This window comes from Pan paniscus, chromosome 13 (assembly GCF_029289425.2).
Source record: "Pan paniscus chromosome 13, NHGRI_mPanPan1-v2.0_pri, whole genome shotgun sequence".
Classification (NCBI taxonomy): domain Eukaryota; kingdom Metazoa; phylum Chordata; class Mammalia; order Primates; family Hominidae; genus Pan; species Pan paniscus.
The window spans coordinates 48,069,132-48,096,100 of NC_073262.2; the positions used below are offsets into that span (position 1 = coordinate 48,069,132).

The window sequence follows — 26,969 nt, forward strand, 5'->3', positions numbered from 1 at the left end:
GTATTTGGGATACTGTCACCTGTGTCTTTCTGCCATGTCCCCTAACATACCTGAAGATACGGCCCACCCAACTAGCCTAGTCTCAGAATTAATTCTAGTAGAGATGAGGAATGGTAGGCACCAAAGAAAGAAGAAATGTATGTGAATGGAAAATTCAAAATGGAGAAAAGTCTTTTTTGAGACAGAGTTTCGCTCTGTTGCCCAGGCTGGAGTGCAGTGGTGCAATCTCAGCTCACTGCAACCTCTGCCTCCTAGGCTCAAGCAATTCTCATGCCTCAGCTTCCCAAGTAGCTGGGATTACAGGCGTGTGCCACTGCCTAGCTAATTTTTTTTCATATTTTTTGTAGAGGCAGGGTTTTGTCATGTTGGCCAGGCTGATCTCAAACTCCTGGCCTCAAGTAACCCACCTGCTTTGGCCTCCCATAAGTGCTGGGATTAGAGGCGTGCGCCACCAAGCCCTGCTCAAAATGGAAAAATTGCTATCATTTGCTGTCCTGGAATACTGGGGAAGGGCCCTCATTATCCAGTGAGGCCTGTGGGTTCTGGGAGGGCCCTTGGGGAAGAGGGGAGGAGAGGTGAGAGTGGGAAAGGGGCCCCTCTTGGAAACCTCCCCCATTCCCTCAACTCCCGACCTGGGAGCGGGGAGGCCTCACCTGCCGGCAGACCCGGGACTTCTCCAGGAGAAATTGCTCGATGCGCGCGCCCTCGATCACCCCGCTGGGGTTAAAGTAGATGTCAATGTACTTCCCAAAGCGGCTTGAGTTGTCATTGCGGATTGTCTTGGCATTTCCAAAGGCTGAAGGTAAGCAGGCGATGCCCATGATGGGAGCAGAGAGGAGAAAATGTAATTTGAGTGGGATCATGTAAGAGGGCTTCTCAGAGGAGGTGGCCAAGCCTCGAATTGAAGAATGGGCACGGCTGCACCAGACAGTGACGGAAGCCAAGGGCCCGCTAAGAGGAAGACAAAGATGCAGGGAAAACCTCGGAGGTCAGAAAAAGCATGGAGTGTGCTTGCAGACGCAGAAATCTTGTCAGAGTGTGGGATGCAGGAGGAAAGCAGTGGAAGGTAGACAGAACTAGTTAGTAGGTAGGGCCAGGTGGCACAGAGCCTTAAATGCCAGGCTCAGAACTTGGGCAATCATTCTGCAGTAATAAGGGAAGCAGTAAAGCTTCTGAGAGAGTGTGGGAGCAGATTCACAGCTTAGAAAGATGGCTCAGGTTGCAGGGCTGAGGCTGATACGGAGAGGCCAAGCCGGCGTGGGGAGTGCCAACAGCGTGTCCAGGCCAGGGCACACAGAAGTGGTCAGTCTTTTTTGTAAAGCTGTTTCTGCAAGTTTTCTGATGTGATCCACAGTAAGAAAGATATTTTGCGTTACATCCTAGTATATACACATGTCCACCTGCACACACAAAGTTAGAACAAAATACTCAGTACTAGTTCTTATGAAGAGTGACGTGCTGGGGTGTTTCTATTCTATGATATTTGATTTGTTCTAGAAGACTGATTTTATGGCCCATTAATGGTTAGAATGCAATTTCAGAATACCAGCATCCAGCATAGTCCCATGAAACGAAGGAAAAGGGTTCCTTGGGGAAGTAGGTTTAGGAAACACGGCACCCTGTCTCTCTCTCGAGGAATCCCAATGCACGGCAGAGCCTCTGAGAAGTGCCACCATTACGAAACCTGTTTAACTTATGGAACCCAGTGTGGCCATCATGAGGGTGACTGGTTGGGTGTCTCTTTAAGAAAGAATCTGATGCAGGCAGTTTTTTTTTTTTTTTGGTACTAACTGACAGGCTGATCTTAAAATGTACTATATATGGAAAGGTAAATGACCTAGAATAGCCAAGTTTGAAAAAGAATAACAAAATTGGAGGGCACATGCTATCTGATTGCACCGCTTCCTATAGAAATCAAGACAGTGTAGCACTGGTGAAAGAACAGACAGAGAGGGGAATTGAAGATAATAGAGAATCCAGAAACAGCCCCATACATGGATGGTCAGTTGATTTTAGACAGGGGTGCAAAGGTAAGTCAATAGAGAAAAAATAGTCTTTTTGACAAATAGGACTGGAATAATAGAGTATCAACATGCAAAACAAACAAAGAGAGAAGGAGAAAAAGAAAGGAAGGAAGGAGAAAAAGAAAGGAAGGAAGGAGAAAAAGAAAGGAAGGAAGGAGAAAAGATGAGAAAGAAACAAGGAAGGAAAGACAGAAAAGTCTTTTTTTTTTTTTTTTTTTTGAGACAGTCTCACTCTGTTGCCCAGGTTGGAGTGCAGTGGTGTGATCTCGGCTCACTGCAAACGTTGCCTCCTGTGTTCAAGCAATTCTCCTGCCGCAGCATCCCGAGTAGATGGGATTATAGGCGCATGCCACCATGCTCAACTAAGTTTTGTATTTTTAGTAGAGATGGGGTTTCCCCATGTTGACCAGGCTGGTCTTGAACTCCTGACCTCAAGCGATCTGACTGCCTTGGCCTCCCAAAGTTCTGGGATTACTGGCATAAGCCATCATGCCCAGCCAAAAGTCTTTTTTTCTATGCTGTGTACCTTGCACCATAGAAAAATATCGGATCACAAATGTAAATCATAAACTGGATCATCAACCTAAATATAAGACCTAAAACTACAAAACATATAGGAAAAACATAGGAGAAAATCTCTGGGTTAGGCAAAGATTTCTTAGATACAACACAAAAAAGCATGACCCATAAAAGAAAAAAGGAAAAATTGAACTTCATCAAAATTTAAAACTTCTGCCCTGCAAAAGACCCTGTCTAGAGAATGAAAAGACAAGCCACAAACTCAGACACAATATAAGATGTAACACCTATCTGATAAAGGACTTGTATCCAGAACACAGAACGAACTCTTAAAACTCACTAATGGCCAGGCACAGTGGCTCGCGCCTGTAATCCCAGCACTTTGGGAGGCCGAGGCGGGTGGATCACCTGAGGTGGGGAGTTTGAGACCAGCCTGACTAACATGGAGAAACCCCGTCTCTACTAAAAATACAAAATTAACTGGGCGTGGTGGTGCATGCCTATAATTCCAGCTACTCGGGAGGCTGAGGCAGGAGAATCGCTTGAACATAACAGGCAGAGGTTGCAGTGAGCCGAGATCGTGCCATTGTGCTCCAGCCTGGGCAACAAGAGCGAAACTCCGTCTCAAAAAAATAAAAAACAAACAAACAAAAAACAAACAAGCAAAAAACAAAAACAAAACAAAAACTCACTGGTAAGGAAATAGACCAATTAAAGAATATTAAAGAATAGGCAAAAGATTTGAACCGACACTTCACCAGAGAAGATATACAGAGGGGAGGTAAGCATGAGGAAAGACGCTAACATCCTTAGTCATCAGGGCCACGGGAGTTACAAGCATGCTCCACACATATCAGAAGGCAGACCATGTCCTTCCCTGTGCCAGGTGCTGGTGGGGACACAGGACAACCAGAATGTTCCTGCTCTGCTGGTGGGAAAGCAAAATGCTGTGAGCATTTTGGAAAACATTTCGGAAGTTTCTGACAAAGTGAAATGGCTCACTTGCCTTTTGAGCCAACAATTTCACTCTTGCATATTTATCCAAGGGAAGGACCAGTGTGCACACAAAAACCTGTATGTGAACATTTATAGAGGTTTTACTCTTAGCAGCTAAAAACGATAAACAACCCAGATGTCCTAAACGGGTGGAGAAGCTGTGGTACCTTCACGCAATGGAATTCTACTCAGCATTAAAAAGGAATGAATCACTGATGCAGGCAGCAACAAGGAAGAATCCCAAATAGCCAAGGTAACTAGACACAAAAGGCTACAAACCCTGTGATTTTACTTCTATGACGTTCTGGAAAAGACAAAACTGTGAAGGGGGGCGGGGGAAAGACAAATCAGTAGTTGCCAGGGGAGGGGTTGGGAAGACAGGGTGACTACGAAGGGGTGTGAGGGAAGATCTGGGGGGTGAAGGGAAAATTCTATTTCATGATGATGATGGGAACCATAGGCCTGTATGAGTTTGTCAAAACTCACAAAACTGTACTTGAAAAAGGTGAATATTTACTATATGTAAAGCAAACTTCAGTTGTAAAGAAACGAGAGAGACTGTGCTGTCCAGCAGCTGACAGCCTTGGGGCCGATGCCACGGGCTTCTGGGCAGCCCCGACTAGACTGAGGCCGGGGTCACCAGGGCCGAAGGCAGGAGCCTTCTAAGGAGCAGTTTGCTCCAGAGCCCCCTGCTGGGTTGGCCAAGACTTAGATCTGGATCACAGCATGAGCCTCTCCCGACCCAAGCTGCTTCCTCTCTTTTTCCCGTTCATAAGCGTCTGAGCAGCATCCAAGTTTGAAGGCTCATCCTGCCCACTCCTGCTTTCTCCCACTTTGCCTTCTGCAGGTTTACCCCTCGATAAACCTCTTGCAGTCCTCACTCTGGCCCAGCAACTGCTTTCCAGTTCAGTTCCAGCAACTGAACACATACATCTAGCATTTCCCAAATTGATTTGATCTTGGATGCCTTTTTAAAAAGAATATTCCTTACAGTCCCGTGGAAAACACACCTGGTGGAAGTTTATTAAGTCCTCAGTCTTTCCCCTTTGTGCTGCCTGGCCCCCCTTCCCCTACCATGCACCCCACCCTTGTGTTTTGTGTCCCAACGGTCTGGAGGAGTTGCTGAAGGTTTGTGGCCTATCCTGTCCCTCCCCATGGTCCTACCTGGCAGGAAGGCTCCAGTGGGGCTGGGGGAGAAGGGCGGGTCCCAGAGTGATGCTTACCCTCCAGGATGGGGTTGGCTTCCAGGACCTGCTGCTCAATCCACGAATGCTGGCCACTGATGGTGGCCAGGAACTGCAGGATGAGCTTGGTGGTCTCCGTCTTGCCAGCCCCAGACTCGCCGCTGCAAAAAGGGTGTGCAGGGACATGATGCCACAAAACGACAATTTTTTTCAACACGTCTCAACTCTCCTGCAAACCCCATCCTGCTTTCTGAGCCAGTCTGACAGGGATGGCCTCTCCCCTGCAGAAATCCCACTGCATTGAAGCCCTGAAATCCCCTGCGGGTCTCAGGCTGCCTGTGTTGTACATGTTCTTGTGTTTGTCTTTTCTTCTGTGCTTGGCTGCAAGTTCCTTGGCACACTCGGATGTGATTCATTCCAGGGTCAGCACCACAGTGCCCAGGACATATAGAAGGCTGAGTGAGATGACTCAGTGTCTTCCTAATGAAAGGGTGGCCCACAGGCCAGCAGCAGGCTCGGAATGCAGATGCCCAGGTCACACAGGCTCTGTTGATCAGAATCTGCATTTTCACCGGATCCCCAGAGGATTCCTGCACTTTGGAGTTTGCAAAACAGACTCCCACAGTCCCATTATCCAGCTTCAACTCCCGGCCAATTTTGTTTCCCGTCCTGTACTATTTTAAAGCAAATCCCAGATATTGCTTCATCTGAAAATATTACCTTTTTTTTTTTGAGACGGAGTCTTACTCTGTCACCCAGGCTGGAGTACAGTGGCATGATTTCGGTTCACTGCAACCTCCACCTCCTGGGTGCAAGTGATTCTCATGCCTCAGCCTCCTGAGTAGCTGGGATTACTGGTGGCTGCCACCACGCCCAGGTAATTTTTATATTTTTAGTAGAGATAAGGTTTCACCATGTTGACCAGCCTGGTCTCAAACTCCTGACCTCAGATGATCTGCCCGCCTCGGCCTCCCAAAGTGCTGGGATTACAGGCATAAGCCACCGTGCTTGACCTGAAAATATTGTCTTTTTTTTTTGAGATGGAGTCTTGCTGTTGTTGGCCTGGGCTGGAGTGCAATGGCACGATCTCAGCTCACTGCAACCTCCGCCCACTCCAGTTCCAGCAATTCTCCTGCCTCAGCCTCCTGAGTAGCTGAGATTACAGGTGCCGGCCACCAAGCCTGGCTAATTTTTATATTTTTAGTAGAGACGGGGTTTCACCATGTTGGCCAGGCTGGTCTCGAACTCCTGACCTCAGGTGATCCACCTGCCTCGGCCTCCCAAAGTGCTGGGATTACAAGCGTGAGCTACCGCACCCGGCCAAAATATTACCTTTTTTAAAAGTTATGATCAAAATACCCACAATCACTATGCCAGCAAAGCAGAGTGAGATCAACAAACCTCCAGTGATAGCTGTGGACTCCCCTGAGTGCCTGTCAAGCGCCAGGCGTTTTTATAAACACGAGCTCATCAAATAACCTGCCATTGTAGAGACAGGGTGCTTAAGGGGACTTGCCCACAGCCCTAGGGGAGGAAAGGGCAGGAGGAGAATGCAATTTGATTCAAAGTGACAAGTGACATTCTGCTCACTGCAAGGAACCAAAATCAGGGGGCTCTTTCCTCTCCTTGTTCACACTTGGCCAGCCCCGCCAACCTCCAGGTGGAGCCACACCGTAAGCACCCTGGCCGGCCAGCCTGCGGCCCAGCTCTGCTGAGGGGCCTCTTGCCCTGCCTCTGGGGGCAGGTTGGGAGTTCCAGCTTTCTCCCAGAGTACATGTCTGCTGTCTTCTCTAGAGCCCTGGGTTTGAATTTCCCACTTCACTGCTGTGTACCACTGGAACAGGATCTCAGCCCCTCTGATTGTAGGTCTCTCCAGCAGTAACATGGGACCATATCATGGGAATAAGAGCATCTCTTTCAGAGGGTTGCTGAGGACATGAAATGTGATCACCTGTGCCTTAGGACTTCATTCTGGTCTCTGTTCAACATCCCTCCTCAGAGAAGCCATGCCTGGCCTGCCCCCTATCTAATGAAGAGGCCAACATCACTCTTTCCTCTCCCCTGCTATGTTTTTCTTCAAAGCTATTAGGACCTGCATAAAAATGCACTTATTTGTTGCCTGTCTGTCTCCACTTCTAGAATATAAGCTCCCTGAGGAAGGGATTCTGGTCCCTTTTGTTAGCTGCTGCCTCACCATGTTAGGACAGTTGGGGGCACTCAGTTGGGGCATGACAAAACCTCAAATGATTGAATGAATGAATGAATCCCCCGGGCGGATCATGTCGTCCATGCCCTGGACTGAGTTGGGGTGCATGGGGCTGAGGACACCAAAGTCCTCTGCTAGGATCCAGTGTTCCTGGAACAACGGGTGCAGACTCCCCTGAGGGGTGGCTTCCATCCCCGTGGCCAGCCTGCCACACCCTCCCCGCCAAGTTCTCAGGGTCTGTGGTCACTGGTAGAGAGGCCAGGCCAGGCAGGGAGTCTCTGAAGCCGTCAGGACCTGGACTGGAGGGGACACTTTCCTTCTGGTCCCCTAGTGAACTGAGAGCTGTCCCCTGGAGCTGCTGCTCCTCTGTCCTCACCTGAGGCCTGCCCTGAGTTTTTTTTTGAGTGGGCCCTCACCTGTTCAACTCCTGCAGCTTTAAGTGCCTAACCTGGGTCCCATATCTTTTTCTTTTTTTATTTTTACAGAGAGAGGGTCTTGCTATGTTGTCTAGGCTGGTCTCAAACTCCTGGCCTCAAGCAATCCTCCTCCCTTGACCTCCCAAGTCCCTGGGATTATAGGCATGAGCTACTATGCCCGACTCCTGGGGCCCATTTCTAAAGGAACCCAGCCCAACTTCCTTCCTTGACTCAGTAAACCTTTATTAAAAGCTGGGCAGTCCAGTCCCTGGTGACACGATGAAAGCCTAGGTTCTGAAGGAAGGAAGCTTTGGAGGAACTGCTCGGGGTGCAGGGTAGCTGGGGCTGTTGTGTGCTGTGGAGATGGGTGTGTGCCATGGAGTAGGGAGAGGTCCCATCTCGCCTGACCTTGCAGGCATGCTGGTTGGGAGCAGTTCAGGGAGATGCCTGGAGGTGGCGCCTGACCCCTCTGCCTCACCTGATGATGCAGCACTGGTCCCTCTTGTTCCTCTTCATGTTGAAGTAGCAGTTGTTGGCGATGGCAAAGACATGCGGGGGCAGCTCGCCCATATGGCGGCTGTAGTAGAGCTGTACCTGCTCCAGGGTGTAGAGCGGCAGCACCTGGAACGGGTTGACGGCCACCAGGATGGAGCCTGTGTATGTCTGGGAAGGAAGCAGGTGGTCAGTGCCCTCCACCCCTGGCAGAGATACTCGGCCCTGGCCTTGGCCTTGGCTCTGGCCCTGCCCTCAGGGGTTATCAGGGCCGCTGACTTTGGTGGGGAAGTAGAATCTGATTCTGGGCCAGGGAGATCAGACATCCAGCTGCGCAGATCCCTCCTCTGGGAAGATGGGATGTCCACCAGGAAGGTGAGCTCCCAGGGGACATATTTCCAGGAAGATCAAATGTTAACTGTTTAGTACCCTGCCTGGTATTTAGAAGGGGCTCGATAAAAATGGACTAAGTATGAAATGGGTTTTTACCTGCATCCCGCAGGGGCTTTCATATAGGCTGGTCAACAACTGGGCCTCACGGACCCCAACCCCAAATTCTGTGTGCCCCTGGGACCTCCGCCCTGGATCAGCTGCCCATCTGGAGCCCCCACCCGGCCCCACTGCCCCTCAGGGGGTGCGGCAGGCAGAGCCTGCACAATAAGCCACATGACCATGGTGTCCTGGTTTTCACTTTAGGAAAGGAGAGGACGTGCCCTCTGGCTTCAGGCTGTGCCACCAGATGAGGAGTGCAGGCACAAGCCCTTTGGAAGCACAAGCTGCTTTCCTCTGAGCGGCCCAGAAGGGCCAGTCAGAACCAAGCTAGCCACCCTTCCAGACCAGAGAGGCCCAGGCAGGCAGTGGCTTCTGCAGGCCACACCTACTTAGGCCGAACTGGTGTCGGTTTTGGAATACCACCTCCCCTGGAAAAATCTGCATTGGAACCAGGATGAGAGCTTCAGGCTGGAGTGAACCTCCATCCAGGCCAGGTTTGCACGGAGGGCCCACATCCATCCCCATGGCCCCCTTGTCTGGTGAATCAGGACCTTGAGATCCGGGCTGTCACGGGCCTCACTCTTGGGAAGCCAGGGGCTTTCTGTCTAGTGACTCTGTCTCTACAACATGCCTGGGAAGGAGAGGGCAGAGGACGATGGCCACCTGATGGCCATCTGCAGCCCTCACTGAGCAGAGACTGTGCCAGGCACTGTGCTGTCACTCTACGCATTGGCTTCCTCCCCTCCAGGGTGGGATCACCCTGCTTGTTTGGGACTGGGCAGCAGAGATTGGGAAAAGTTAGGCACCTCGCCCACCTCCCTCAATGAGGGCATGGGGGTCAGTGCCCCCCATGCATCATTTTCTTCTCCCTGTCCAGGAGGTTGGCACCTGTGAGGGGCTCCCCTGTGGACACAGGGCTGGGGAGACTCACATAGATCTTGTGCTGCTGGTAGCGGATCAGGAGGTTGTGCACCATGCCCGCCTCGTTCAGGTCCCCCAGGCGGATCATGTCGTCCACGCCCTGGACTGAGTTGGGGTGCATGGGACTGAGGACACCAAAGTCCTCTGCTTGGATCCAGTGTTCCTGGAACAATGGGTGCAGACTCCCCTGAGGGGTGGCCTCCATCCCCATGGCCAGCCTGACACACCCTCCCCTCCAAGTTCTCAGCAGCAAGGTGACCTTCCGGGTCATGGATCAGCTGACCTGGGGCAGTGGCCAGCCTCCGGCCAGGGTCAGTCTATGACAAGGGTCAAGGGACTCCTGTGGCAGGATCCGGTCCATCTATGGCTGGGTCAGCATGGGTCTAGGGCCCAGGGTTAGGGCGTAGCTGGGGCTAGGGCTGAATTTCAGACCAGGAACAAAGGAGCTTATAGCCAGAAGTTGGATTTAGGGTCAGGTTGCAGCTGGGAGCCTTGCAGGTTGTTGGAATAAGACTATGCAAGTAAAAACTTTTTTAAAAAACTACCGTGTCACGCAAATAGAAGATATTGTTATTATTTTACTGACTTCCATCATCTGGATCTCACAGGCCACAGCCTAGGAACTTCTTGGAGGCTAAGCCTGCAGCATCCAGCTGAGCAGAGAGGACAATCTGAGGAGCTAAGTGACCGGCTGGACACTCCATTGTAAGCCCTTCCCCGCTCACCACCTAGCTGGCCCTGACCCCTCTGGTGGACGAGCTGGTCACTCCCGGGCCACTCCAGGTTGCTGGCCTCTCACTTGTGCATTTTGCCCCGTCCTGCCCCTCCACACACCTTCCTCACCCACCTTTCCCCCTTGCCCGTTTCATTTTGCAAACTGGCTTTCTGCCCCTCTGGCCCTTCCAGAGCCCCTTTCCCACTTCCCACTTCATTCTTGAAATGTTCCCCAGGACACACAGGCCATGTTCTCCATGGCAGAACTCCACCGTGATCTGTCCTGCCACCCAGGTCCCCACTTGGCCTTGGAGCCCCTGGTGTTGGGGAGAGGCTCCACAGGGCGGGGAGGGCTCCGGGGCCCTGGATGTGAGGGCAGGGCAGGGCCCAGAGGAAACCCCAGAACACTGACCTTGCCCTCGTCATCTTCAACCAAGACTTTGCCTGGCTTTGCCTCTTTGATGATGCCCCCGATGGCCACGCCGGTCTTGTGGGTGGAGGGAGGCTCCAGCCACACGTGGTCACCCTGGAGGGCAGACAGAAGACAGTGGTGTGATCCCCGCTCTCTCTTCCCCTCCCTGCTGGATACTTACCTCTCTTCGGGGCTGTGCCTTCCAGCCCAGAGCTCCCAAGGTGGCTGGAGCTTGTCTCTCCTTTCCTCTCCTCCCCTCTCCCCCTTCCTCTCCCATCTCTGTTTCTCCCTCCCTCTCCTAGCCCAGGTTTCTTTTGAGCATGTGTCACCTGCCCTGCTCACTGGGCAGGTACCAAGCGCCTGTACAGCTTCTCTCCATGTCTTTGTCTTGTCTGGGACAATAAGCTGACAAGAACAGGAGCTGTGGTCTCACCACAGCACCTCTCATAATGAAAAAGAAACTTGGCTACTATTTAGGAAGGTGGCGTGGCTGAGTGGTTAAGAGAGAAAGTGCTTCTCAAGCTTGATGACGGTAGCAAGAGTTGCATCCTCTCAGAAATCACCCACAAGCAATAGGAGGATGAGAAACAGAAACGAGCACTAGAAGACACAGGAGGAAGCTGAAAAGGTGGCCCCAGCTGTAGATTCCAGAAAGAGAGGGCAAAGTTCACTTCTCCAAGGCAGGAGCCCATCCTGGCATGCAAAAGCAGCATGTCTTGCTGCAGCAGTAGGAGCAAGGGCACAAGGTGGCAGGCGGAGCTTGCCTGGCCTGTCTTGGTTCTAGGAAACACCATATTTGCAGGTCTTCCATATTTGCAGGAAGCAGTCTCTCTGTGGGGTGGGAAAAGAGAAGTCTTGCCCTGTGAAAAGCTCTGCAGTACCCAGATCTATTGGGTGGGAGAAGCCACTACTAAAAATTCACATGTGAGATTTCTGCTAGCCTGCACTGCGGCATTGACCCCTCATGAACCTCCTTCTAATCCAAGAAAGCTCACCCCATCTGAAGAGAAGTAATCCAAAAGGAACCAGCACAGGTCTGTGTTCGGAGGTACTGAAACCCAAGAGGAGGAAAGGAGCAAATAATACTCAGCAAAAGAGAAATAACTGCCACAGAGCAGTAGGAAGTTGTGACCAAGTATTTCACCATAATTTACAAAAACTGACCGAAGAGTAGGTCAGAGGCAAAAGAGCCCAGGAATTAGATGGGGGACAACTGAGAAAAAGGATGAGACATGAGTTGGCAGAGCCGAATGAAAAAATTGAGGAAATGAAAGAAATGCAGACCAGAATGAATGCAAAATTGGAAACAGCAGGAGAACATACCCTGATTATAAAAACATGGGAAGAATCATAAAAGGTAGGAAGGAGAAAAGTGAGCAAAATGATATAGAATTTGTTAAAAAATTAGAATTAGGGGCTGGATGTGGTGGTTCACACCTGTAATCCCAGCACTTTGGGAGGCCAAGATAGGCCAGGAGTTTGAGACCAGCCTGGCCAACATGGAGAAACCCTGCCTCTACTAAAAAAATGCAAAAATTGGCTGGGTGCGGTGGCTCATGCCTGGAATCCCAGCACTTTGGGAGGCTGAGGCGGGCGGATCACAAGGTCAGGAGTTCAAGACCAGCCTGGCCAACATAGTGAAACCCCATCTCTACTAAAAATACAAAAATTAGCCGGGTGTGGTGGCACGCACCTGTAGTCCCAGCTACATGGGAGGCTGACGCAGGAGAATTGCTTGAACCCGGGAGGCAGAGGTTGTAGTGACCGAGATCATGCCACTGCACACCAGCATGGGCAACAGTGCAAGACTCCATCTCAAAAAAAAAAAACAATAAAACCCCACAAAAATTAGCTGGGCGTGGTGGTGGGCGCCTGTAATCCCAGCTAATCAGGAGGCTGATGCAGGATAATTGCTTGAATCTGGGAGGTGGAGGTTGCAGTGAATTGTGATCATGCCACTGCACTCCAGCTTTGCTGACAGAGACTCTGTCAAAAGAGAATACATAAATAAAAAATAAAATAAAATAAAATAAAATTAGAATTAGGAAGAAGATCGCTATAGAAGATGGGCAAAAATACAAGTAAACCTCATTATATGGACTGAATTGTGTCCCTCCAGAATTCATATAGTGAAGCCCCAATTCCTGACATGACCATATTTGCAGATAAGGCCTTCGAGGAGGTAATTAAGGTTAAATACGGTCCTAAGGGTGTGGTCCTAATCCAACAGGACTGGTGTCTATAAAAAAGGAAGAGGCACCAGAGTGAGAGGCACGTACGCTCTCTCTCTCTTTTTCTCTCTCCCTCTCCTCACCCCCCAGCACAGAAGAAAGGCCATGTGAAGATAAAATGAGAAGACAGCCATCTACAAGCCAGGAAGAGAGGCTTCACCAGACACCAACCCTAAAGGCACCTTGACCTTGGACTTCCAGCTTCCAGGACTGTGAGAACACAAATGTCTGTGGTTTAGGCCACCCAGTCTGTGATACCTTGTTATGGCAGTCCAAGCCCCAATGAAGTCAGACAGCCCGGCTGCGTTCTAATCTCTACTCTATATTACAGGAGTTATACGGCCTTGGGAAAGTCACTTAACTGCTCTGAACCCTAACTTTCTTATCTGTTGAAAGGGCCCACTTCACAGGGCTGCTGTGAAGATGGAATGCCCTATGGCAGGGACCCCGCATAGTGTCCAGCACAGAGGGCACCACAGAGGGCTCAACAACCACATGGGCCCTCTGAAAGACTGATTCATTAAAAAGATGACCACTCTGCGCTTTGGGAGGCCGAGGCGGGCGGGCAGATCACCTGAGGCCAGGAGTTCGAGACAAGCTTGGCCAATGTGGTGAAACCCTGTCTCTACTAAAAATACAAAAATTAACTGGGCATGGTGGTGGGTGCCTGTAGTCCCAGCTACTCAGGAGGCTGAGGCAGGAGGATTGCTTGAACCTGGGAGGCCGAGGTTGCAGTGAGCCGAGATTGCGCACTCCAGCCTGGGTGACAGAGTGAGACTCTGTCTAAAAAAAAAAAAAATTACTCTCCTCTCAAAGACTTACAATCTCTGAAGACAGAGCGGGCCTGCAATTGTAATTGTGAGTAATAGGGCCCCAAGAGGTGTTTTTCTAAACTCTGCTTGCAGTTAGTCGCATTCCCAGAGGGACATTTGGCGTTGATGCATCCCGTGGCATATTCCTTTGTGAAATGTTTGGCTTTGTCTTAAAACCACATCATGCTCCAAAGTGGAGCCACGCTCTCATGTTTGCAACTTAGTTACCAGAAGCGCTCACAACCTGACCTTTTAGACCATGTGTGTCCTCTCTCCAAACTAAAACAGCCTAAGCTCTATTCTGTAACTGAAAACAAGAAGCCAATCTTGGCTGTCCATTCTGTGAGTCAGATGCTGCCAGGCTTAGTGGCAGCACCAGGGGCCGCTGCGTACTGAAGGTCCTCCTCTCCGCAGTGTGCTCCAGCAGCCAGGAACGATGTCCTGTGTGGCTTTGCACTCAGGAGGAGAACATTCGGGGCATTTTCTTATCAAAGAGCACTTTGCAGCACTGTCCTGCTCTCCTGGACTCTGTAGGGCATGGGGCAAGGGTGGAAATGTGGAGGGCAGGGAAGGATGCACAGGCTGGTTTGGGGCCTCTGCTCTCTGGGCTCACCAGCCTCTGAGCTCTCCACCCTGCACGCCCCGCCGCCAGGCTTCTCAAGGCCTGTCCCTGCCTCCCAGGGCAGGGCAGTTCCCCAGGGTCTGTTGATTCGACTGTAAATGCAAAACTCCTCTGCTTTCTTCCTGTGGAGGAGCCATCTCTTGGCCACCGGAACACAGGAATATTTGTTGAGTGAAGGGAACACGATGCAGAGTCCAAAGGGGTGATTCAGACCTGGGCTTCAGTCCCACCCATGCCCACAGTTCCCCAGTTCCCTGTTTTCTCTGGGGGAGCTCCCGGTAACTGCTGCAATGAGACAACTGGGAAATCCCTTTGTTGGCTGGGCAAGGTGGCTCACACCTAGCACTTTGGGAGGCCAAGTCTAGTGGATTGCTTTGAGCTCAGGAATTGGAGACCAGCCTGGGCAACATGGCAAAACCCTGTCCCTACAAAAATACAAAAACTAGCTGGGTGTGGTGGCATGCGCCTGTGGTCCCAGCTACTCAGGAGACTGAGGCTGGAAGATCGCTTGAACCCAGGAGGCAGAGGTCACCGTGAGCTGAGATCGTGCCACTGCACTCCAGCCTGGGTGACAGAGTGAGACCCTGTCTGAAAAAAAAGAAAAGAAAAGAAAAGAAAAGAAATCCCTTTATCAAGACAAAGGGACATGTTAAGCCCTACATGAAAGTGAGGGATAACTATACATAACTATACATGTATTGCCGAGGCCAGTGGCTGGCCAAACTTGTTTTCTTTAGATGCTAGAATCTGTTGTGTTTCCTAAACTCCCCTGTCTCTGGTATTTTCCTATAGGGTCTCATTGCCTTTCCTCTTTTTCCTTGGGAGCGATTCAACTTGGCTTTGAGTAACTTACACCAACAACCCCTAGATCAAATCATATAATTCTTACCAGCCTGAACCCCGACATCCTGAGTCAGCAGTTCCACAAGCCTGTATGGAGAGAGAAAGCAGAACGTCAGCTCCATACACAGCCCCAATAGGAGCCCCTGGAGCACAGGAGCTGGGCTTGTTCACCAACACTTCCCTAAGTGCCCGGCATGGGACCTGGCTCAAAAACAATGCTGAATAAATGGATGAATGAGTCACAGTCCTAGCCCAAGTGCAAGAGCTGTTCTCAGCTTCTTCGTCCTACATCACCTTTATTGAAGACGTATTTCATACCCAGTCCTGGGCTTGATACAGGGAGTAGGTGGTTCCCTGTCATCCAGAAGCCCCAATTTTAACTGGTCAGATATCCATGAAAACCAGTCACCGTCACACATCTTGGGAAGTGCTCAGGTAAGCAGCCACTGGAGCTATAGACACAACTTTAAGCCTCACAGCACTGCAGAATGTGTGTGTTCCCTCACTTTAGACATGGGACTCAATGCAGGAAATGCCACTCAGTTAATTAGTAGCACAGCTGGGAATCAAACCCGGATCTGCCTCCTTTCAAACCTGTCCTTAGCACCTGGTGGTTCTAGAGGGAGCAGGCAGCCAGGCCCAAGTAGGCAGCCAGGCCCAGCAGGAGGAGGAGCGGGGAGGAGCCCACTTGTCCCATTTAAAGGAAGAAACCCCGAGTTACCCTGACTGAGTGTTGGCAGCTTCCCCTCCCTGCACTGAGCAGTGCAAGGTGGGTACCAGGTCTATTGCTAAGCTCTTTAGCCGTGACTTGTGGGATTTTGGTGCATGCATCACCAGAGAAATATACATGGAACCCAATTTGTAGTCTTTCATTCCTCAACCCCTTCCCTCCCTTTCCCCGAGTCCCCAAAGTCCATTGTATCATTCTTACACCTTTGCATCCTCATAGCTTAGCTCCCACTTATGAGTGAGAACATACGATGTTTGGTTTTCCATTCCCGAGTTACTTCACTTAGAATAATAGTCTCCAATCCCACCCAGGTTGCTGTGAAAGCCATTAATTCATTCCTTTTTATGGCTGAGTAGTATTACATCATACATATGTATATCATATATATATGTCTATCTCTCTCTATATATGATACATAGATATCACAATTTCTTTATCCACTTGTTCATTGATAGGCATTTGGGCTGGTTCCACATTTTTGCAATTGTGAATCATGCTGCTATAAACTTGTGCGTGCAAGTGTCTTTTCGAATAGTGAGTTCTTTTCCCCTGGGTAGATACCCAGTAGTGGGATTGCTGCATCAAATGGAAGTTCTACTTTTAGTTCTTTAAGGAATCTCCACACTGTTTTGCATAGTGGCTGTAGTAGTTTACATTCCCACCAGCAGTGTAGAAGCATTCCCTTTTCACTGCATCCATGCTAACATCTTTTATTTTTTGATTTTTTAATTATGGCCATTCTTGTAGGAGTAAGGCGGTATCACATTGCAATTTGATTTGTATTTCCCTGATCATTAGTGATGTTGAGCATTTTTTCATGTTTGTTGGCCATTTGTATATCTTCTTTTGAGAATTGTCTATTCATAACCTTAGCCCACTTTTTGATGGGGTTGTTTGTTTTTTTTTCTTACTAATTTGTTTGAGTTCCTTGTAGATTCTGGATATTAGTCCTTTGTCAGATGCATAGTTTGTGAAGATTTTCTCCCACTTTATGGGTTATCTGTTTGCTCTGCTGACTGTTCATTTTGCTGTGCAAAAGCTCTTTAGTTTAATTAAGTCCCACCTATTTATCTTTGTATTTGTTGCATTTGTTTTTTGGGCTCTTGGTCATGAAATCTTTGCCTAAGCCAATGTCTAGAAGGGATTTTCTGATGTTATAGTCTAGAATTTTTATAGTTTTAGGTCTTAGATTTAAGTCCTTGATCCATCTTGAGTTGATTTTTATATAAGGTGAGAGATGAGGATTCAGTTTCACTCTCCTACATGTGGCTTTTCAATTATCCCAGTACCATTTGTTGAATAGGGTGTTATTTCCCCACTTTACGTTTTTGTTTGCTTTGTTGAAGGTCAGTTGGCTGTAAGCAATTGGGTTTATTACTGGGTTCTCTATTTTGTTCCATTGGTCTATATGCCTATTTTTATACCAATACCACAAAAGGGGGAGAGTACTACATCAGGGGAACACCCCGTGGGACAAAAGAATCTGAATGGCAGCCTTGAGTCCCAGAACTTCCCTCTGACATAGCCTACCCAACTGAGAAGGAACCAGAAAAACAATTCTGGTAATATGACAAAATGAGGGTTTTTTTAACACCCCCAAAAAATCACACTAGCTCACCAGCAATGGGTCCAAACCAAGAAGAAATCCCTGACTTACTTGAAAAAGAATTCAGAAGGTCAATTATTAAGCTAATCAAGGAGGCACCAGAGAAACGTAAAGTCCAATTTAAGAAAATCCAAAAAATGATACAAGAAATGAGGGGAGAAATCTTCATTGAAACAGACAGCATAAATAAAAAACAGTTGCAACTTCAGGAAACAAGGGACACACTTAGAGAAATGCAAAATGTTCTGGAAAGTCTCAGCAATAGAATCAAACAAGCAGAAGAAAGAACTTCAGAGTTTGAAGACAAGCTCTGAATCAACCCAATTCAGAATTAACTCAATTCAACAAAGACAAAGAAAAAAGATTTTTAAAAAATGAACAAAGCCTCCAAGAAGTTTGGGATTATGTAAAACAACCAAACCTAAGAATAATTTGCATTCCTGAGGAAGATGAGAAATCTAAAAGTTTGGAACACATTTTTTGGGGAAGAATCAAGGAAAACCTTCCTGGCCTTGCTAGAGACCTAGACATCCAAATACAAGAAAGAACACCTGGGAAATTCATCACATAAAGATCATCACCTAGGCACATTGTCATCAGGTTATCTAAAGTCAAGACAAAGGAAAGAATCTTAAGAGCTGTGAGGCAAAAGCGCCAGGTAACCTATAAAGGAAAACCTATCAGATTAATAGCAGATTTCTCAGCAGAAACTCTATAAGCTAGAAGGGATTGGGACCCTATCTTCAGCCTCCTTAAACAAAACAATTATCAGCCAAGAATTTTGTATCCAGCAAAACTAAGCTTCATAGATGAAAGAAAGATCCAGTCTTTTTCAGACAAACAAATGCTGAGAGAATTTGCCACTACCAAGCCAGCACTGCAAGAACTGCTAAAAGGAGTTCTAAATCTTGAAACAAATCCTGGAAACACATCAAAACAGATCCTCTTTAAAGCATGAATCTCATAGGACCTATAAAACAAAAAAGCAATTAAAAGGTATACAGGCAACAAATAGCATAATGAATGGAATAATACCTCACATTTCAATACTAATGTTGAATGTAAATGGCCTAAATGTGCCACTTAAAAGATACAGAATGGCAGAATGGATAAGAATTCACCAACCAAGCATCTGCTGCCTTCAAGAAAATCACCTAACACAAAAGGACTCACATAAACTTAAAGGGGTGGAAAAAGACGTTCTGTGCAAATGGACACCAAATGTGAGCAGGAGTAGCTATTCTTATATCAGACAAAACAAGCTTTAAAGCAACAGCAGTTAAAGAAGACAAAGAGGGATATTATATAATCATAAAAGGCCTTGTCCAACAGGAAAATACCACAATCCTAAATATACATGCACCTAACACTGGAGCTCCCAAATTTATAAAACAATTACTACTAGACCTAAGAAATGAGATAGCAGCAACACAGTTAATAGCCGGGGACTTCAATACTCCACTGGCAGCACTAGGCAGGTCCTCAAGACAGAAGTCAACAAAAAAACAATGGATTTAAACTATACCCTGGAACGAATGGACTTAACAGATATTTACAGAACATTCTACCCAACAACCACAGAATGTACATTCTATTCCTCAGTGCATGGAACTTTCTCCAAGATAGACCATACGATAAGCCACAAAACAAGTCTCAATAAATTTAAGAAAATTGAAATTATATCAAGTACTCTCTCAGACCACAGTGGAATAAACCTGGAAGTCAGCTCCAAAAGGAACCTCCAAAACCATGCAAATACATGGAAATGAAATAACTAGCTCCTGAATGATCATTGGGTCAACAATGAAATCAAGATGGAAATTTAAAAATGCTTCAAACTGAACGATAATAGTTACACAATCTGTCAAAACCTCTGGGATACAGCAAAGGCAATGCTAAGAGGAAAGTTTATAGCCTTAAATGCCTACATAAAAAAATCTGAAAGAGCACAAATAGGCAATCTAAGGAAGGTCACATCTCAAGGAACTAGAGAAACAAGAACAAACCAAATCCAAACCCAGCAGAAGAAAGGAAATAACCAAAATCAGAGCAGAACTAAATGAAATTGAAACAACAACAACAACGAAAACAACAACAACAAAAACCCACAAAAGATAAATGAAACAAAAAGGTGTTTTTTTGAAAAGATAAATAAAATTGATAGACCATTAACAAGATTAACCAAAAAGAGAGAAGATCAAAATAAGATCAATTAGATGGCCAGGCATGGTGGCTCAAGCCTGTAATCCCAGCACTTTGGGAGGCCAAGGTGAGTGGGTCACGAGGTCAGGGGTTCAAGACCAGCCTGGCCAAGATGGTGAAACTCCATCTCTAACAAAAATACAAAAAATTAGCCAGGCATGGTGGTGGGCACCTGTAATCCCAGCTACTTGGGAGGCTGAGGCAGAGAATTGCTTGAACCTGGGAGGCAGAGGTTGCAGTGAGCTGAGATCGTGCCACTGTGCTCCAGCCTGGGCAACGAGAGTGAAACTCCATCTCAAAAAAAAAAAAAAAATCAATTAGAAATGAAACAGGAGGTATTACAACTGACACCACAGAAAGACAAAAGATCATTTAAGGCTACTTGAACACCTTTACACGCATAAACTAGAAAGCCTAGAGGAAATGGATAAATTCCTGGAAAAATACACCCTCCTAATTTAAATCAGGAAGAATTAGATACCCTGAACAGACCAATAATAAGCAGCAAGACTGACATGGTAATAAAAAAAATTAACAGCAACAACAAAAAAGTCCAGGACCAGACAGATTCACAGCTGAATTCTACCAGACATTCAAAAAAGAAAACCAATCCTATTGATACTATTCCACAACATAGAGAAAGAGGGAATCCTCCCTAACTTATTCTATGAAGCCATTATCACCCTAATATCAAAACCGGAAAAGGACATAACCAAAAAAGAAAACTACAGACTAATATCCTTGATGAACATAGATGCAAAAATCCTTAACAAAATACTAGCTAACTGAATCCAACAGCATCTCGAAAAGATAATCCACCATGATCAAGTGGGTTTTATACCAGGGATGCAGGGATGGTTTAACATACGCAAGTCAATAAATGTGATACGGCCGGGCACAGTGGCTCATGCCTGTAATCCCAGTACTTTGGGAGGCTGAGGCAGGTGGATCACTTGAGGCCGGGAGCTTGAGACCAGCCTGACCAACATGGAGAAACCCTGTCTCTACTAAAAATACAAAATTAGCTGGACATGGTGGCACACGCCTGTAATCCCAGTTACTCAGGAGGCTGAGGCAGGAGAATCACTTAAACCTGGGAGGCAGAGGTTGTGGTGAGCTGAGATTGCACCATCGCACTCCAGCCTGGGCAACAAGAATGAAACTCCGTCTCAAAATAAATAAATAAATAAAAATAATAAATAAATGTGATACACCACATAAATAGAATTAAAAACAAAAGTTACATGATCATCTCAATAGATGCAGAAAAAGCATTTGACAAAATCTAGCATCCTTTTATGGTTAAAACCCTTAGTAAAATCGGCATACAAGGGACATACCTCAGCGCAATAAAAGCCATCTATGACAAATCCACAGCCAACATAATACTGATTGGGGAAAAGTTGAAAGCATTCCCTCTGAGAACAGAAACAAGACAAGGATTCCCACTCTCACCACTCCTCTTCAACATAGTACTGGAAGCCCTAGCCAGAGCAATCAGACAAGAGAAAGAAATAACAGGCATCCAAATCGGTAAAGAGGAAGTCAAACTGTTGCTGTTTGCTGATGATATGATTGTATACCTAGCAAACCCTAAAGATTCCTCCAAAAAGCTCCTAGAATTGATAAATGAATTCAAAAAATTTTCGGGATACAAAATTAATGTACACAAATCAGTAGCTCTGCTATACACCAAAAGTGACCAAGCTGAGAATCAAATCAAGAACTCAACTTCTTTTACAATAGCTGCAAAAAAATAAAATACTTAAGCGTATACCTAACCAAGGAAGTGAAAGCCCTCTACAAGGAAAACTATAAAACATTGCTGAGAGAAATCATAGACAACACAAACAAATGGAAACACATCCCATGCTCATGGATGGGTAGAATCAACGTTGTGAAATGACCATACTGCCAAAAGCAATTTAAAAATTCAAGCCAATTCCCATCAAAATACCACCATCATTCTTCTCAGAACTAGAAAAAACAATCCTAAAATTCATATGGAACCAAAAAAGAGCCCCCATAGCCAAAGCAAGACTAAACAAAAAGAACAAATATGGAGGCATCACATTACCTGAATTCAAACTATCTTATAAGGCTATAGCCATCAGTCAATACTTGTCCAGTGAAAGAGCAGATGAAGCCCTTGGAGAGGATGTGACTTTGACAACGGCTTTGATGGATGAGTGAGGGTGCACAGTGGCGGAGGAAGCTCTGAGAAGAAATGCTGCTGTCTCTGTTTTACAGGTGAGAAAACTGAGAAATGCTGAGAAATGCTGAGACTTTGCAGAGGCTATGCAGTTAGTAAGCAAAGAAGGAGAATTTTCTCCCCAGCTCCAAAATCCCTCCTCTTTGCCCCACATCCTCTGCTTTGGGAATGTTTAAGAACCTGTATAAAAATGCAGAGAATACCTGTTGTATAACTGAATCCTGGCTCCCAGACAGCTCTTTCAGGGGGTGGCAGGTGGGAAAAGACACAGAGGGAATTGCCCTGCCTCTGGCTGCCCGTTGTTGCTTCCAGATTCTGGATTCTCCACCCCATGTGGAAGTTTGAGGCCCACCCGTGGTCCTGCCCTCCTCCCCGCTGCAGCATCTGACCTCCAGGCATGCCCCATCATTCCTCTCCAGACACCAGGATCTGCCTCACAGAAGACCCCATGTTGGTCCTGCCATTCCCCACATGGCCTGTCACATACCATAGACGTCTCCTCCTCTGACCCCCAGCCCTAGGGGCCCCCACTCCATGGCTTGCCTGGTCTTCCCATAGCCCAGAACTGCTCCGCTTCAGAAGCTGTGGCCTCCACCGCCCCTCCCCACCACAACCCGCCCTGGACCCAGCTGGGTCCCATGAGCAACTGGTTCTCATTCCATCATGACACCTGGGTCCTTCCATGTCTCCTCTGTCTACCAGCCCACCTCCTGGCTTCATTTCCATCCCCAACTAGCCTGGAAACGGCCTCAAATCTTTTTGGAACGAAAGTGGTCAGATCAAAACTTGTAAATGGAATACAAAAATAAAATACATATTGAAACACCCTCACTGTACCCCACACATATGTACAATTATTATGCGTCAATTAAAAGTAAAAATTAAAAGGCCCAAAGAAAAGAAAATACAAGAAGCACACTTTTTTTTCCAAATGCCAACTTGAACCAGAAGGAAGCATACATGACGTGGGCCCCTGTGGTCCGTCGCCCTCCTGTGAATACTGTGATTTCCTTTGAACTGATTCCTGATCTCTCCTTGCAAAGTCCCAGCCTTGGAGCTGAGCAGGGCTGGGGATGCATTCCACCCCCTTACAGACAGGGGCAGGGTGGTCTCATGGCCTGCACCTCCACTAGGCCTTCAGCAGTGTCCAGGGATCCTTCTTTAGGCCCCAGTCAGCTGTTTCTGCCAAAATCCCTATTTCAAAGCTCCTTTCCACCACCCACTCCGCAGAACACCCTGACCTCTTTCACTGAAACAAGAGAGAAACCACACTCAGCTTCCAACGCTGCCCCTCCCTGTCTCCTCTGTATCTCTGCAGACTTAGATGACTGCCCAGGGGCAGGGAACCCTGACAGCCCACATGAATCCTTCCAGCCCTGCCTTCTCCCGCCTCTGCTTTAGGGCCTTGCTTTATCAATTACTGTAGTGGTTTAATGTATGTCCCCAAATTCTTTGACACATCTCCCTTCAAAAGAGAGACTAATTCACCCCATCTCGAGTGTGGACTTAGTGATTTGCTTTTGCCAAATAGAATAAGGTAGAAGGAATGGAGTAGAGCCTTTGTGGCTTCCTGCTTGCTCTCTCTCTCTAAGATCTCTCAGCCTGGGGAGCCTGGAGGTTGTGAGGATGCTCAAACAGCCCTAAGGAGAGGCCCGTGTTGTGAGAACTGAGGGCCCCAGTTAACAGCTATGTGATCTTGGAAGGGACCCTCCAGCCCCAGTTGTGGCTTCAGATCACCATAGCTCAGCCAACATTGTGACGACAATTTTATAGTCAACAACAGATTAGGATGCAGACATGCAGAGGGAAGACTGTGTGAAGAGATGACAAGAGGACAGATGGCTGTGCCCACATCTGCAAGCCAAGGAGAGATGCCTGGTAGAACCCAACCCTGCTGACACCCTGATATTGTATTTCTAGCCTCCAGAACAGTGGAGAATATACTTTTCCATTGTTTAAGCCTCACCCCCACCCCATCCTCAGTCTGCGGTATTTGGTCATGGCAACCCAAGCAACCACTACAAACCCTATGAGGGTCCCTGGGCCGGAACCACCCAGATAAGCTGCTCTTAGATTTCTGACCCCCAAAACCTGTGTGAGATAATAAATACTTGTTATTCTAAGCTGTTAAAGTTTGGGATAACTTGTTATGCAGCAATGAGTGACTAGTACATTATCCTCCCCTCACATCTTCATCCTCTTCCACTCTCCTGGTCCTTTACCCTCTGAATAGTGATAAGCTCAGGTCTTGTCTATCTTAAAAATGCATTTTCTTAGCCTCACCGTCCCCATCCAGCTTTCATACCCTCCTCCTCCTTGGGTTTTGCCCCACAGCCAAGTTGCCTGAAACAGCCACCCCATTACACTGCCTCCACCTTCTCACCTTTCATGCCTTCCTGACCATCTCACTTTGCTCCTACAAGGCTGCACTTTCCTGACTTTCCCTCTGTCTCTGGGGCACCACTAAATCTCCTCCCAGCGCTTTTTTTTTTGGAGACAGAGTCTCAATCTGTTGCCCAGGCTAGAGTGCAGTTGCGCGATCCCAGCCCACTGCAACTCTGTCTCCTGGGTTCAAGGGATCCTCAGCCTCCTGAATAGCTGGGACTATGGGCATGCTCCACCATGCCTGGCTAATTTTTGTATTTTTAGTAGAGATGGGGTTTCTCCATGTTGGCCAGGCTGGTCTTGAACTCCTGGCCTCAAGTGATCTGCCCACCTTGTCCTCTGAAAGTGCTGGGATTACAGGCATGAGCCACCGCGCCTGGCCCTTTCACTCACCTTGACCTCTTGGTGTCCAAGGGAGTGGCTGGTGATTTTTGTCTGCCCTGTATGCCTTCCTCCTATATCTTTATGGGGAACATCTTCCCTAGTTCCAATTGTGTTGCTGATGAGAAGCTCGTGAATCCTGGGACCCCAAGTGGCCATGTGGTCCAAGCCAGAGCCAATCACAGCTTTTTCTGGGATGTTCTGAGTGGGAGCTGAGGGTTGGTTTTCTTCTCTAATGCCAAAATTACGAAATCCAATGCCAAAAGTACCAGGAGCTATGGTCCTAGCTTCTTAAAAATAGCTGATTTGAGAGAATAAAATTGGCAGATGTGGAGGGAAGGAGACAAAACACAGAAATCCTGTCTCTGCCTTTTTGCATTTTGATTATTTGGGGTAAGCCATTTGGATGGCTTAATTCCCACTGATCTGCCAGCCCTTGTTCTATTCTCTTTCAGCCTGCATGCTCCCCTTATGTGTGCCCACTCTCTCAGGGCCACCAGGATCATAGCCCTGCTGAGTCCCAAATTAGCGTCTCCAACTCTCATCCCTACCCTGATCTCCAGACCCACCAAGGCCCCTTTCCCTGGACATGTCCCTCAGATATGCCATGGGCTCATCAAATTCAGTGTGACCATAGCACCTCATCTCCTCGATCCCCAAACCTGCTTCTGCCCCTGCATTCTTTATCTCAGCAAATGAAACTAACAATTGCTGAAAGAAACACTGAGTCTTCTATTCTTCACAGCCAAATGATCCCTAGGACCTGGAGATTTTGTCTTTTAAAAACTTGAGGCTCCCAATTATATGTTGTCCACAAGAAACCTATGTTAAATGTGAAGACTACCTATTGAGTGCCACGCTCACTACCTGGGTGACGGGATCATTTCTACCTCAGCATCACGCAATGTATCCATGTAACGAACCTGTACGTGTACTCCCTAATAAAAATACCAGTTGAAATTATTTTCTAAAGACATAGATAAATTAAAAGTAAAGGGTTGGAGAAATGGTTAAAAGAAAGGGTTGGGTTAGTATTAGGTTGCTTATACTAATCAAAATGGAGCTAGATACATCAGTGTTTTGTATAAGAAAGAAAGAAAGAAAGGAAGGAAGGAAGGAAGAAAGAAGAAAGAGAGAAAGAGAGAAAGAAAAGAGAGTTGGAGTAGCTATACTTGTTTTAGAGCAGACTTCAGGGCAAGGAAGATTATGAGGAATAAAGAGAAATATTACATAATGATAAAGGGATAAATTTATCAAAGAAGACATGACAATTATTAACATATATGCATCTGACAAGAAAGTGTCAAAATACATGCAAAGTATGTTCTCTGACCACAATGGAATTAAACTAGAAATCAATAACAGAAAGATAACTAGAAAAGCCCAAAATGTTTAGAGATTTAGAAACATATTTCTGAATAACACATGGGTCAGGTAAGTACGAAGAAAAATGTAAAATTAAATGAAAATGAAAATATCACATCAAAATTTGTGGAATCCAATAAAACAAGTACTTAAGGGAAATTTATAGTGCTGAATATATAGTTAAAAAATCTAGAGGCCAGGCGTGGTAGCTCATGCCTGTAATCCCAGCACTTTGGGAGGCCGAGGCGGGTGGATCACGAGGTCAGGAGTTCGAGACCAGCCTGACCAACATGGTGAAACCCTGTCTCTACTAAAAATAGAAAAAGCTGCTAGGCTTGGTGGCGTGCACCTGTAATCCCAGCTACTCGGGAGGCTGAGGCAGGAGAATCACTTGAACCTGGGAGGCAGAGGTGGCAGTGAGTTGAGATCCGCCACTGCACTCCAGCCTGGGTGACAGAACGAGACTCCATCTCAAAAAAAAAAAAAAAGAAAAATCTAAAATCAATAATCTAAGCTTCCACCTTAGGAAACTAGAGAAAGAAGAAGATCATCCTAAAGTAAGAAGAAGAAAATAAAAAATAAAAATTAGAACAGAAATCAATGACATTGAAAACAGGAAATAAAAAGAGAAAATTCAATGAAACCAAAAACTGGTTCTTTGCAAACATCAATAAAATTGATAAACTTCTGTCAGGCTAACCAAGAAAAGCAAAGAGAAGACACAAATTAACTACTATTGGAAATGAAAGAGGAGACATCACTCTGATCCCATGGACATTAAAAGGATAGTAAAGACATATTATGAACAACACATTCGGTAACTTAGATGAAATGGACAAATTCCTTGAAAAATGAAAACTTCCAAAACTCATGCAAAGAGAAATAGATAATCTGAAAATCCTGTATCTATTAGAGAAATTGAATCAATGATTGGCAACCTTTCAAAAAAGGAAGCACCAGGTGTGGATGGTTTCACTGGTAATTCTACCAAGCATTTAAGGAAGAAATGAGCCTAATTCTCCATAGTATCTTCCAGGAAACAGAAGCAGAGGAAATACTTTCTAACTCGTTCTATGAGGCCAGCGTTACTCTAATGCCAAAATGAGATAAAGACATTAAAAGGAAGAAAAAACTTGAGGCACTCTCCTTCCTGCCATCCCTTAGTCTCCTGTCATCCCTCACTTGGGAGGTTGGAAGCATCCCA

General features: G+C 46.9%; 1 protein-coding gene across 2 annotated transcripts in view; it reads right to left on the reverse strand.

Moving 5' to 3' along the window:
* MYO7B (myosin VIIB) overlaps positions 1 to 26,969 on the reverse strand; it is a 105,329-nt gene that overhangs the window by 63,173 nt on the left and 15,187 nt on the right. For both annotated transcript variants that reach the window (XM_055108564.2, XM_008953605.4), the window contains exons 2-7: positions 14,931 to 14,971; positions 10,377 to 10,490; positions 9,261 to 9,413; positions 7,824 to 8,008; positions 4,763 to 4,884; positions 654 to 796 (exon numbers count right to left, since the gene is read on the reverse strand). In XM_055108564.2, coding sequence (XP_054964539.1) covers positions 654 to 796; positions 4,763 to 4,884; positions 7,824 to 8,008; positions 9,261 to 9,413; positions 10,377 to 10,490; positions 14,931 to 14,948 — 735 coding nt within the window. In that variant the 5' untranslated portion in view covers positions 14,949 to 14,971. The remainder of the gene's footprint in view (positions 1 to 653; positions 797 to 4,762; positions 4,885 to 7,823; positions 8,009 to 9,260; positions 9,414 to 10,376; positions 10,491 to 14,930; positions 14,972 to 26,969) is intronic.